Source organism: Cryptotermes secundus, unplaced genomic scaffold, assembly GCF_002891405.2.
Source record: "Cryptotermes secundus unplaced genomic scaffold, Csec_1.0 scaffold2737, whole genome shotgun sequence".
NCBI lineage: Eukaryota > Metazoa > Arthropoda > Insecta > Blattodea > Kalotermitidae > Cryptotermes > Cryptotermes secundus.
In genome coordinates, this window is record NW_019738900.1 from 83765 (window position 1) to 98896 (window position 15132).

General features: G+C 40.5%; 1 protein-coding gene across 1 annotated transcript in view; it reads left to right on the plus strand.

Moving 5' to 3' along the window:
• Positions 1 to 15132, plus strand: part of LOC111871336 (centrosome-associated zinc finger protein CP190) — a gene marked incomplete at both ends in the record, with an annotated part of 63411 nt that overhangs the window by 43773 nt on the left and 4506 nt on the right. Inside the window, 2 exon segments of the mRNA XM_033754216.1 lie at positions 2118 to 2427; positions 10697 to 11080. Of these exon segments, the coding sequence (XP_033610107.1) occupies positions 2118 to 2427; positions 10697 to 11080 (694 nt within the window).

Consider the following 15132-nt stretch of genomic DNA (forward strand, 5'->3'; position numbering starts at 1 on the left):
TTGTTTTTAGGCTTAAGTGTAGGTGTGTTTGTGGCGCATGTATTTCTGTTGCATTTCATCTTCTGAACAATGTACAGATTCTGATAATATTTATACTGGCTTTTGAAATAGGTGTGAGATAAGTTTAATTTACATAATATTTGTGTTGAAACTGCTATTGAACACACGCTGCAGTGAAGTGTCAGTATTAGAATCAGTTTCATTGTATCATTTCCCAATATATTATCACGATTATAGAGTGACTATACACAGGGTTCGGATCGGTAATTGGATTTATTGAACACTTACAGAACGTAACTACAAATAACTACAACAGTCTCACTGAATTACATACTCCAAAAATCACTGTAACTGCAGCACACATGAAGCCTTCTCAGTCATCCCTAACCATCACGTGGTAGCGGCTTCCAATGGCTTACATTCATCCTACTCTGGGTTCCTGTACTGTCCAATCCTCAGCTACAGCAGCTCTTTACTAACTGACTAAGTCACTCACCAATCGACTCCACTGCACTGGTTGACGAACTGCAGCTCACAACTTGTCCCACTTACAACATCTCAGCACAGACTGCACAGAAAACACCATTCCTCATTGTTGTAGGTCAGTTGTTGCCATCGGAACATGTATGTGAAGCTGTTACTCATTAATGGCTGTTGCACAGGGTGGGGCGCGAAACTTCCTTTTTGTGAAGATGCATTGTGAAGGGAGGGGAGGTCGCAGAAAAGTGGGGATAGGCTTGGCGAACGCAGCAGTCCTGGAAGTTTCTGTCTAATACCCCTCAGTAGGAAACATGAGGTGGATGAGTGAGCAGCGTGTGTTTGCTGTCTAAGCCTATTTTTTGAACAACCATTCCTACATGGCGGTGCAGCGTGCGTTCCGTACTCACTTCAGAATTAAGCCCAGAGGTCCAGTTCCCAACCAGAAATTGATTGTTTTGTGGGTAGAGAACTTTAGGACAACCGGGAGTGTGGTGAAAATATCATCAGGATGACAACGGGCAGTTATGATGACAGAAAATGTGGAGGCAGTTCGACAGTCGAATTTGAGATCTCCAGGATCCCTATAAGATGGTTGTTGTGCAAGAATGGTCACCATGTGATTTCCAGAACCAAATAATGGCATGCGAAACGTTATTGGAAACTTTACCCCCTGACGCACTTGTTTTCTTTAGTGATGAGGCACATTTTCACCTATCCGGATATGTCAACAAGCAGAATATATGCTATTGGAGTGGTAACAATCCCAGAGAGCTCCATGAGAGGCCACTTCACAGTGATAAGGTGACAGTACGGTGTGCGTTGTCGAGAGTTGGAGTTATTGGCTCTTATTTTTTTGAAGAAGACAATCATGCAGTTACTGTCAATTCACACCTATTTGGACATGATTAAAAACTTTTTCGAACCAGCTCTTGAAGAAATGCATCTAGGAAATATCTGATTCCAACAGGATGGTGCCACGGTCCACATAGCCCGAGCTTCGATGACAGTTTTGAGGGCAGAGTTCCCCGAACGGCTCATCTCGCTTCGAGGTGACATCCCGTGGGCAGCGCACTCACCTAATCTAACGCCCTGCGATTTTTGTTATGGCGATACCTCCAGGCAGAGGTTTTTAAACATCGCCCCACAAACCTGCTTCAGCTGAAGAATGTTATTCGGCAGGAAGTAGCCCAAATTCCGGTGCACATGTTGGAACGTGCAGAGGGGAACTTCAGAAAACGGTTGCATCAGTGCATAGATAACGGTGGCCACCACTTTCAAAATATTTTGTTTCAAACTACATGATTTAAAACTTTAAAGTGTGTTCTTTCATTAGCTAAACATAAATTTTGTCTATCAGCAATAATTTTTCTTTTATTCGCCTTCAAAAAAAGAAGTTTCTGTACCCCACTCTGTATAATTGCTCCTCTCACGGTCATTGCCCATTAAGGGGTCTAAATGCCTCAATATTTTAGTTTTTGTTTTACCATCAGATACATCTAAATTAAGTTTCACTACTTTATTAGTGGAAATGCAATTAGTGTAAATATTGTTTACTTTACCCTATCCATTTCCACCCAGCTACTAGTGTCATTAATGATTGTATGAATTTTCATATTATTACATGGTTTGTTCTGTAGTCCTAGCAGGATTTCAGCACCAGTGGTAGTAGATGAATCACCACGTCCAACTCGCTTTGACTGGCCAGAAGAGAATGTGGACTCGTCATATAGCAGCTCGTTTGATGATCTGTCATATGAGACAAAGCCACTTTTGAAACCTTCCGTACATGCAGTCAACAGGCCTCCTGTTCCTAAAGTAGACACTACCCAGAGAATTGCTACATTCGAAGAAGTGTGCCGCACAGCTACCAACATGAAGCGAATGCCTAGTAGTCCAACTGATCATGATGAAGCAGCAGCCAAGAAAGCAAAAATATTGGATCTTCAGGTAACCCATGAATTATAAACCATTTTTTAAATTTCAGTAACTCATTCCTTTGAGTTCTGATTGGCCATCATTTATAATATTAATCACTTTAGTTGTAATCAGTTTCAAGCATATAATCAAGTTCAGCATGCTGTAGATAATTTCTTCCATTTCTGCAACACCTGGACATCATATTGCTCTTTCTAGAACACCTTACAGAAATATGATTTATCATGCCACCTTTTGAACTTGTAACAATATTAGTAATGGAAAATATGTCAGTCATGGTCTATGTTCCTTAACAAAGAGCAAGCAACAATGACAACAACAACAGTAAGTATTGTTAAAGCACATCTAACAGAGGCAAGGGATAGATAATTCTAACTTATAGACAGAGTACAGCAAAGGAACCTTTGCTGTATTGTAACATATTGTAACATGTTTTAGTTACTGAAGAAGCCGTTCGGATTGTTAATTGGTTTATTTAACAAGCTACCAGTATCAGCTACAATTAATTACAACACTGTTACGGGTTTCCACACTTTACGAACCCTATGCACTCATCTCTTCACTGTATCTTCAAGAGTCTTCGCGTATTAATAACGCGGGAGCTGTACAAGTCTCTGAATTACACACTCCAAATATAACTGTACTACAGCACACAATAAGTCTTCCACTCACTGACTTCTTAGTTATTGCACACTGTCACATAAAATCTTGTAACCACGCGTTCGGGTCTTCTTACCACGACTGCTGCTATATTTCAACTCAACTCGCAGGCAGGGCAGCTCTCTTATAAAGTCGCAGTGTTTGCCTGTTATGTAGCAACGCTGTTGGAAGTTGTTTATGGGTATGTAGCAATTGCGGCATTGCGCGTTACGTCACCACGGAGGGGGGGACGGAGCGCTGACTCATCCGCCACGTCACTGTGGCCAGAGTTGCCACGTCACTGCTGGGTAAGGAGGGGTTGTCCTCCATTGCGCAACATGTCACAATATGTTATGTTGGCGACCCCTGAGGATGAGATGGCAGGAACCATGTCTTTTCCTAGCTTAAGTGGTGCCATTGCAGTAGCCATGGAACAGTGGAGCACGCAACATGATGTATTTATTGTTAAAACGATTTTTAAAAATAGTGACTTGATAAAACACAGCAAATATTTTGCAAACATTTCAGTATTGCTCATCATGGAAAAATTCCTTGCCACAGTACCATACAGTTGTGGGTAGAAAACTTCAGAATTAGTGCTTCCATATTAAAAAAAAACACCACGAGGTAGTCTGCATACAGGGCAATTGACAGAGGACACTGAGCCTGTGAGGCAGTCATTCATAAGGAGCCCTAGGCATTCAGCCGTAAGACATTCTCTTGCTTTAGGACTATCCAATCACAGCATGAGGAGAATTTTACACAAGGATTTAAATTTCCATTCGTACAAAATGGTGGTGGTGCGAGAGTTAAGCAATTGTGACATGGAAAATTATAGCACAGTAGCTGAGTGTCATCACCCTTATGACAGATGAATCACACTTCCACTTATCTGGCTCTGTCAATGAAAGATTTTGTGCAGTTGTATAGAGGAAGATCCACAGCAGCTCCATCAACACAGGGCACATGTAACTCTTTGGTGTAGAGTGGCAAAGTTTGGAATCATATGCCCATATGAAGAATGGAAGAATGTCATGGCCCCCACCCCTTCTGGTTCAGATTCCATGTTAAGCCTTGGATCATCTCTGCCAACTCATTCTCATGATCATACTGACTCTGCCACATGGTTGCTTTCACCTCAGAGGAGAGTGAATGCCAGAAAGGTTGGCATTGACATATCTGGAGGCAGTAAATGAACAACATATTGAAAATGTTTTCCTTTGACTTTGATCTCCTGTGGTTATTATATAGATCAACTATTGATCAGATAATTTGCCTTCATCAGATACTGGAGAAAAAAATTGGAGTACAATGAAACAGTACATCAGCTATTCATAGATTTCAAGAAAGCCTATGATTCAGTTAGGAGGGAAGTATTGTACAATATTCTGATAGAATTTGGGGTACCCATGAACTAGACAAGACAGTATTAAAATGGATCTTAGAGAGATAGGATGGGATGGTATGGATTGGATTGATCTGATTTGGGATAGGGACCAATGGATGGCTCTTGTGAACATGGTAATGAACCTTTGGGTTCCATTAACCCGTTGCCGTGGTTCGTCGTGTATGGTTCGTCAGGGATTTAAATCGTCTGGGGGGGTTCGGCGTGTCTGTTTCGTCCAGCTGCACACCTATGTTATAACGCCCATAATAATTGGTGGTTTTGCTGTAGATTGTTAGATTTTTCGCTGGCCTGTTGTCACAAGAACAGAGTATACTAAGCCAACGAGTTTAGCTGAGATAAGTCATTGTTACATATGCCTGTCTTGCAGCAAAGTTCCTGTGGCTCTTGCTAGCGGTTTCACCGCTATGAATGTCGTTTATTCTTTGCTACGAAGTTATAAACAGGAGAGACGTGATGTGATGTGTTTATAATATGATATTGCCCCGAGCTGGCCACACTGACACACTCAAATGGCATTCTTAGAAGAGGGTTGTCCAAAATTTTATTCTTGTAAAATCGATTGCTTTCGCACAGTACATAGCACCCATTTCTTAGAAAAACGCCACAATTTAAGGCAGAACACTGTGGTCACCCCCTGAGACGATACGGATGTGTGTGGGGGAGGGAAAAGTACTCATTCCTTCCTAATCATCGCTCCAGTTGACGCCATTTTATCGTACTGACCTTGGTGGTCGTTTCGAGGGATGACCGTAAATATCGGAGCGAGGAATGTGGGGCACCGTTGGGTTACACGAATGCTTCAAGGCCTTCCTTACACTGCTCGAATAGATACCGGGCGCTCATATTATAAGGTAAGTTTATAAAAACCATCTTTTAAGATAATTTTAGTGAAAGTTTCATGCTTCAAGGCGTCCCATTCACTGCTCAAATACTAAACAACCTGCTTCCATTGAAGATATAAAGGGCGCTCATATTATAAGGTAAGGTTATAAAACCACCTTTTAAGATCATTTTAGTGAAAGTTTCATGTTCCTATCTCATAGAATTTAAGAACAATGATGAATAAATAATTTTCGAGCAAAATTTAAATGGCCGGCTGAATATATTACCGCAGGAGCCGCGGCCGCGGAATTTAAATGACCACGTCAAAGGGTTAAAATGCTGGGAAGTTCTCAAGAAGGGATCAGCTCCGTGAGTGAGTTGGTGGTTATTGTATTCATTGACATCAAACGTAGTTACAATACCATATATTTATGAGTGTGTACACATGTATGTGTTTATAATTAAAACTTGGAGAAGACCCAGTGTCATTGCAAGTAGTTTGCAGTAAAAACTCTCAAAACAATCTCTGAAACTTAGTTGTATGTCACACTTCTAACAGTAAACAGTAGCAGTTTTCTTGGTTGCCTTTCTGATTTATTGTTTCCCTTTATGTGCAATTTTTTGCCCTCCCTCTTGTTATATTCTGCAAATATCTGTTTGAAACAGTTTGAATATTTTGGTGCTGAGAAACACATGAAATACATATGTTGAACTGTCTTATGTAAAATGTAAGTTTATTTCTCTAATTTTAGAGAATAGAGATATCTTTATCGTTTTCTTTTTACTTTATTGGGGGTGGGATTTGCTCTGTAACACTGTATATCCTGTCATCTCTACTTGTGTTGAACAGGAGCTGTTTCATCTTAATCAGTATTCCTGCAGGGTGCTTGTTGGAAATCAGAATTGCTTGCATTGTCATATTAAGCTGAATCAGATAATTTACTGTTTCAAATAGCAGTGAAACCCTGATCTAAGGGACTTAATTTTATATTTTCCCACATTTAAGGAACATTTTTTGTGTTCCCAGCAAAGGCTCCATATTCCTAATGTATAATTTTACTATTTCAAGTTCCGTGAAACCCCTGATCTAAGGGACTTAATTTTACATTTTCCCACACTTAAGGAACATTTTCTTGTGGTCCCAGCAAAGGCTCCGTATGCCTAATGTATATTTTACTCAACTTAACATTAATCGATTTGAGGGTTTACCTGCATTTTATATGCCAGACTTTGATTCCTGTGCATGTTTTGGATAGTAGTTTAGCGCTGAAGGAAAAGTTTTTGCAGGTTCTAACAAGTGTGTCACCCACCCTTGCATAACTCTAGGTAATCATTTATGTGACATGTAATGTAGTGTGCTCAGATTAGTAAGGTAAGCATTTTACTAATCTGTGGTATGCTGTCTGCTGGTTCATTGTTCATTAGTGATCCAGGCTTTGTTTCTTCTCCCTGTGTAAATTGTAAATTGTTGGTGTTTGTTCTGTTTGTATTGCATTTTTGAGTGTCATAGTTTTGTACAAGGTGGTTCAAATATGACTGGGACAGATTTTTTTTAACATAATTGCCAAACACTTACTTCCACATGTCAGTCTTCAACGTACTCCCCTCCAGAGTCAACACATTTTTTTCCAACGTTCTGGAAGCATCCTGATGCCCTTTTCAAAAAAGGCTTGTGGTTGGCGGCGTATCCACTCCTGAACAGTGGATGACGTCGTCCACAAACCATATGCCTTGAAAGTCTGATTTCAGCCTTCCGAACAGGTAGAAATCACTTGGGGCCAAATCGGGACTATACGGTGGATGTGTCATAAGGTTCCATTTCAATTTCCAGAGGGTTTCCATTGTTTTGGCCCTATGGGGCCATGCATTGTCTTGAAGGAAGGCTACCCGCTTTCCACCTGTCTTCCGCTGGGATCGGAACTTTTCCTTCACGTCTGTTGCCAGGAGGTCTGAGTAATAAGCTGCATTGACTGTTCTGACATTTGTCAGAAAGTCTACATGGATAACCCCCTGCCAGTCCCAGAAGAATGTTGCCATCACTTTTGCTGCCGAACGGCTCCTCTGCACTCTCTTTGGTTTGGAAGAACTGGTATGCCGCCACTCGCGTGATGACTGCTGGGACTCGGGAATGAAGTAGTGCACCCACGTTTAATCGGTGGTCACTATAGACTTCAAAAATGCATCACCTTCATCTTCAATCTGCTGTAGGAGACAACTGGCAGCTTGCATGTGCACCATTTTGTTCACGTTCGTCAAAGTGTGTGGTACCCACCATGCATTCACCTTGCGACAGTGCAGGTGGTATTTCATGATGTCTTCTACACTACCAACACTGATGGACAGCTTGCTCCAAGTTCCTTGATAGTGATGCGCCTATTTTTGTGAATAAGCGCATCTGCATGATCAGTGTTTGGCTCATTGATGGATGTTCACGGCCGACGATCATGCGGTTCATTCTCCTCACGCTTTCTGCCCTTTCTGAAGCACTTACCACTCACACACAGGTCCATGAGAGACACTTCCCCATACTGTTGTTGGAGTCTGGTGAATTTCAGTTGTCGGGACGTTTTCTCCAACAAAGAATTTGATCACAATGCATTGTTCCATGTTCCGCGATACCTTCTGTTCACTCATCACTCTAGCAACTCCCAGACAGGACTGAACAGGTTCTAACCCGAACAGGAGGGAGGGTGGAGGTTATGGCTTCACTCTCTCAAGGTCCCACAGCTGCTGCGCAGTGCGGCTTGTTTACACATAAATCAGTCCCAGTCATATTTGAACCACCTTGTGTATATGAGGGCTATTCAGAAAGTAACCTCTGGTGAGCTGTTAAGAAACAAGCAACATGAAAAACGTTATATACAAAAAATATGTACATACTTAAGCTACCTCTCAATGTAGTCACCACCAGAATTGAGGCACATGTCATATTGAGGAATAAGTTTTTGTATGCCTGTGTCAAAAAAATTCTGCCTCTGATCTGAGCCATGTTTTATATTGTGAAACACTAAAAACACATAGGGTCAATCAGAACAAAATGCATGGAATGCTGACATACAATGTACTCGTAGTGCTCCTCTATGACAGTGCATGTCCACATACAGCTGCCTGCACTCAAGCACTGCTGGAACATTTCAACTGGCAGTTGTTTGACCACCCTCCTTACAGCCCTGATCTCAACCCAAGCGAATATCACCTATTTACCTACCTGAAGAACTGGTTTGAATCACAGCTCTTCAACAATAATTAGTAGTTGATGGAAGGTCTCAAAACATGTCTGAGCTCACAGGTGGCAGACTTCTTTGACACGGGCAGACAAAAACTTATTCCTCGATATGACGATTGCCTCAGTTCTGGTGGGGACTACGTTGAGTATCTTAAGTATGTACGTATTTTTTGCTTGTAATATTTTTTTCTCATTCCTTCTTTTAATAATATCTCACTGGATGTTACTTTCCAAAGAGCCCTCATATGTATGATGATTTTGAAGTAATGAATGACCATGGTATTGAAAAGAAAAAAGTTAACAATAAATGAGGAAATGAAAATTATTCAGGAGATCGAAAAGAATCCAGCTGTGTTGTGTAATGAAACTGCAGTGTGTTTTGTGCAGCTTTGTCATCATGAAGTAACAAAATTATATGGAATTTTTCAATTCTTGAAGAAGGAATTTGGTGTGGAGCACATACAGTGAAATGAAAGTTCATTCCCTTATTTTTTTATTTAACAACATTTAACAGTCCTTTTAGGCTCTGTTTCCAGAATTCCAGTTTATGGTACAAAAAGCTTGTCCCCCAGACTAACTTTAAATCAGGGTTTCACTCTATTGCGTTGTTGTTAGTATCCATAGCTTTCTAACTCATGTTATCACCAGGGTTATTGCATATTTCACATGGGCTATGCTATAACTGACCACCTAGTTTGAGTGAGAGAATCAATTGCATTTTTAAGTTTACATAATTGAAACATTCCATTGTCTGCTTATGTGAAGCTGGTTGTAAGGGAACTGTGAAAACAAACTTGTGCTGTGCAAAATGGTTACATTTTCCTTTGGCGCTACAGCCCCAATTTGGGTCTTGGCCTACCTCCATGAAACTCTCTGTTTCACTTCAGTTTACTAAATGTTATATATTCAGTAGGTCTCCTTGGGCAAGTGATCAGCTTGTTGCAAGGCATCTACCTGTACACAAACACAGAAAAACGCACACACATACACAAACACTAAACTTCCATGCCCTGAGTGAAATTCAAACCCACGATCCCGGCTTCCAACTGAGCAAAGACTGAATGCCTTAGACCACTCAGATACTGTGACCAGCAAATGGTTACATGCCCTACAGTTATGCAGTGATGAGATGAAGGTGGAATAATATTGCAGTGCCATGATAGAGATCCCTATAAGTGATACTTAGTACTAGAAGCCTGTCTTATTAAATCTAGATTGTCCTAGTACTATATCCAGAATCTTGGCAAAATGTGACACATGACCCAGGCTTAAGATGCTGAGGTTGCCTAAACCTCATTAATTCAGCATAGTTGCGAAAGTTTTGAGGTTCTCTGTGAAAAAAATAATCTTACTGAAGACTACAGTCTTTTGGGTTATAATGCTGTGTAGTTCAGAGGAACATATCACCTCCATCTTTAGGGCCAAAAAGTAAGCTGCCCCAGACTACATAGCATTATATCACAGAAGACTGTACACTTCATAGTCACTGCCGTGAGAACATCAGATCCAACAAATTCTTCTTGATTTTTAATGGAAATAATGTCACACTGATTGCATAAGAATTTTATCTCATTTAAACACAGTTCACATTTAATAATTGTCATGCTAGCCAAAGTATTTCACTGCGTCTTATTTAAATTACTGTATATTAAAAATTTGAAAAGCATTTTTCCTAGATAAATGTTCAACTAAAATTTAACTGTCCAAAGAGAAAGGAAGGCATGAAGTTTCAGAAAAGACTTTGTTGTGGTAAGTAGGGTGCATTTTAACTTTACTACAGGGTAGAGGAGCTGATTTATCTTAGCATTAATGTTTCAGATTAACAACACATTATTGAAATTTCTTGGAAAGCACATTGTTTAGTCCTGTCAGAAGCAGTGTAAGTCAAAATTTTACATAAAATTATGTTTTACATTCTGAATTGCATATGTGAATTAATGGATTTGTGAAACTTATGTACTGAAAATGTGTTCCAGATTTGTTTTAATTGTAAACTGAAGAATTTAGAGGAAAAAATGCTTTTGTCTCTTGTCACAAAATGAGTAGTGGTTCCTTTAGTATTTCTTAAGACTACATTTTTGTCATTTATAAGCTCTGAAAATTCAGAGCTAAACCAACAGTATTTGTATTCATGCCACTGGATATATTCTGTCTTATTCATATATATATATATATTGTGTCTACAGGCAGTGATAGAATATGTTCAAGAACACAGACTACGGAAGGATTTACTGGATACAACAGATGAGAATGGTGAGGAGGTTGAAGATGATCTAGCAGTAGCTGACCTTGATGATGATGACGACATGGAGGATGAGGATGAAGCATCATTTGAAGGGATATCCAAGCAACAAACCCCCTTGCAACAAGAACAGCCACTACTGCAGACACAACCACAACTGCAGTCAACATCAGCTCCTTTACCCCCACGTACATCTCTCGTACTATCACCCCCACCGTCCCAACCAATACGACAGCTCATCTTGCCACCACAGAAATCGATCTTGAAATCACAGGGCTCCTGTGAAGAGTCAGTTCCTTCCACGCCTGTTTCTGTAGCTTCAAAGAAGGTTAGTATAATAATAATAATTTAAATCAGAAATGCTAATTGAATTGCATTATACTGTTGACCATTAGATTCCAGTGGATTTAGAAGAATGTTTAGATTTTTGTCTTCTGGGTCATGATACCATATATCTGGGTTGTTTTAAGTAGCTAGCAACATTTCAAAAACAACTTGCTGCCTCACCTCCATCTTTAGGTTAGAAGTTGAAGATGGAGGCAGAACATTTTATTGAAATGTTGGTAATCACCTAGGAGGCTGTATGGTATTCTAATCCAGAAGACCAATCTTAATTTTTATGACCATGAAGACCCCATATCTTTAAGAAGAACATATGCATTAAAATGCAGACATAAGTTTTGTTGGTAGGTTCCATAACAACACGGTTTCCTGAATAGTGGATCTGTTGCCTGCACAAGAACCAACCTTTACTAGGAAGTTGCTTAACACATTCAGGACCGGAGGGGCCAATTGGCCCTCTACGTTTCTATAGCGTTGCGGACTGGGCGGGCCAATTGGCCCTTTTCTGACACATTATGTTGCAACCGACTGTATCTCACTGTGTGGCCACAATGCATCATAACTACTGCGTAGTTGACCTCGGGAATGTTTGCTAGCTTAACCAGTAACATGATCACGCTCATTTCCTGTCACGCCCTAAAGAAAAAAGCCTTTGTTCGAGTCCAAGCTTCCACGTATGAACCAGGAAGTTAGCAGTGCAACATGTATCAGAGACGAAAGCAGTTGTAGGCGAAGCGTTCTCTCAGAGAACAAGAAATATTGATTTGTTCTCCGATGAGCTATCAGATTTGCCAACTGCTTCGTCTTCTGATAGCAAGGCCAGCCTCAGTGAAAGTGACAGTGACAGGGGCCACAGGGCCCCCCAAAATATTGTGTCCAGTGAAAGTGAGAGCTCCGATGAAAGTGCGAGTACCAGGACAGCCACATGGGGTAAAGTGGACAAAACCCCCACTTTGGGTATTTACTCTCTATGTTCCCCGCTGAGCTCAACACAGTTATAGCTTCATTATTCTAACTTCTTTAACCCATCCAAGAAAAAATCATTCGGTTGTGTTGCAAACCACATATTCGCAGCTAATGCGGCCTCCTCAGTGCTCGAAAATTTCCTTCCCTTGAGGTGTTTCTTGACATTAGGAAAGAGGTAGTTGTCCGAAGGGGCCAGATCAGGTAAGTGGGCTGGGTTTTTCTGAACTACAAAGTGAAGATCTGCCAATTTCTGGTGTGTAATGGCCTTCTTGTGAGGAGAAGCATTTCTTGAAGAAACGGGATTCCTTTGAAAGCTTGCCTCAATGTTTGGAGTTGCTGCTTCAGTTTGTTGAGAAGTGCAGCATAGTACTTTGCCATGATGGTTGCACCATATTATAGGTAGTCTACAACCAAAATTCCATCTTTGTCCCAGAAGACAAATGTCAACACCTTGCTTGATGACTTCTATGTCTTGAACTTCTGTGGACGTGGGGAACCACTATGTTTCCATTCCTTGTAATGCTCTTTGATCTCTGGATCATGTATATGGATCCAAGTTTTATCCAGTTGCAAGGCGGTTCAAAAATTGCACAGGATCTCGCCAAAATCAGTCCAAAATGGCTTGTGAAGCAAGTACTCAAACATGCCTCTGCTCAGCGTTGAGACATTTGAGAACCCAAGTGGCTGAGAGCTTTCTCATGTCTAAAATCTTGTGATATTGGCAAAGTCTTTGCTATCTCTGTAGCGGATATTTGATCATCCAGGAACATGAAATAAACAGCATCCACATTTTCTGGAACTGTCACTTGAGTTGATCTCCCAGAACATTCTTCATCTTCAGTGCTCAAATGTCCTCTTCTGAATCTAGCAACCCAGTTCTTGACTGGAGTAGGAAGGGTGCTTATCACCTAATGTAACCTCTTAGGAAAAAATATTTCATCACCACTGGCCACTCATTTGCAGTGAGATCTTCATTGCTTTGTTCCATTTTCACTTCAGATTGGCAACAAACGTTAAATAATCAGGCTACAGTTATGAAATTTAGGTCACACATATACAAAACAATAAACTTCATGTGATGAATATATTATTGGTATAAAAGTAGGTGAAATAGGAAAAGCCAAAGACTTGTCAGCACCCCTACATAATGTCCATGCAAACAGTGGATCACTAGTTGTGCATCATCTTCTAAAACCACACTGGTATTACCCTAAAATCTCCTCTGCAACTGTTTATATAAAAGATCAGTTTAAATTTTATAACCTACATTTGATAATTATATTGCTTTATAGTTTTTACTTTCTAATTAATCACCCTTATTGTGAATTATGTATATTTTTGCCATATGTCATTGTCCCAGCATAATTCCACTTGTCCATATTTCTTCTATTAATGCCTGTATCGCCTGCCACTATCCCAGCCCTCCATAGCTGATTAAAATAGCACAAATACTACCTTTCCTTGATATTTAATATTTATTTAAGAGTTTTGTTTGCTGCAGAAATTGCATTCCTCATTAGTACTTTAATGTAGAGTTCAGCTTTTGGATTTACATTTTCCTCTTTTGCCTGTGTTTCACTGTTGTTAAGGAGTTCTGAAGCTGCACTTCTACATAGGGACAGCACATTCCAGGTACCAATTGGATTGGAGGCTGGGTGGGCCTCAGAGCCCTACATGGAGAAGAGAAAACACTCACCCCTCAGCCATCCTGCCTCTAGCTAGTTGCTATACTGACTGCACTGTCCAGGCTTCCCCTTACCTTTCTACGTACTTCCTGAATTGCTGTAATAGCTGTGCTGTATTTCTGCAATTGCACTTTCAGTTGACTTAAGCTCCTGTTCTGAGTAAACTTAGCACATATAACTCATTGTCCTTGTAACCTTTTTTTAGTCATTTTCCAACCAGCACCTATCATTAGGGTGCATAACATATTGTAACGTGTTTCGTTACTAAATACGCCGTAGAGGTCGTTAACCGTTCAGCGTGGTTTGACGTGTATGTTTCGTCAGGTATTTAAATCATCTGCGGGGGTTCGACGTCTATGTTTCGTCCAGCTGCACACCTATGTTATAACGCCCATAATAATTGATGGTTTTGCTGTAGATTGTTAGATTTTTCGCTGGCCTGTTGTCAGAAGAACAATATATAATGAAACATGAGTTTAGCTGCGTTAAGTCATCGTTACATATGCCTGTCTTGCAGCAAAATCCTGTTGCTCTTGGAAGAGATTTCCTCATTCAAACTGTTATGAATGGCGTGTTTTCTTTCCTATGAAGTTATAAACAGCAGAGATTTGATATGTGCTGTGTTTATAATATCATATTGCCCTGAGCTGGCCACACTAACACACTCAATTGGAATTCTTAGAAGGGGGATGTCCAAAAATTTATTCTTGCAAGATCGATTGATTTCGCACAATACATAGGAGCGAGTTCTTAGAAAAACGTCACGAATTAAGGCAGAACACTGTGGTCACCCCCTATGACGATACTGGTGTGTGTGGGGGGGGGAAAGAACTCATTCCTTCATGTATTATCGCTCCAGTTGACGCCATTTTATCGTACTGACCTTGGTGGTCATTTCGAGGGATGACCATAAATATTTTTTTTGAGCCAGCTAAGCTCTGCTTTCGTGCACTACATACCAGCCAGTTCTTAGAATAACTTCATGAATTCTGTGGTCACCCCTACGACATCTAATGCTGCCAAAATGGATGGAATATCAAAGGCATAGCAACAAACCCTTGTTATGATAACTCGTAACGTTGAATTTACTGCAGCTAAACGGCTCATGGAAAGACATTCCCTTGAACCTATACCCCTCACGGGGAGAAGGCAAGGCCGCACAGAAGATGTGTGGTTAAAAAAAAGAGCCAAAGAAAAGATACACAATACTGGTGTGGTGAATGTGGGGCAACGTTGGGTTAGAAGAATGCTTCAAGGCCTTCCTTACACTGCTCAAATTCTAAACCAACTGCTTCCATTGCCGAGATACTGGGCACTCAAATTATAAGGTAAGGTTATAAAAACCATCTTTTAAGATCATTTTAGTGAAAGTTTCATGCTTCAAGGC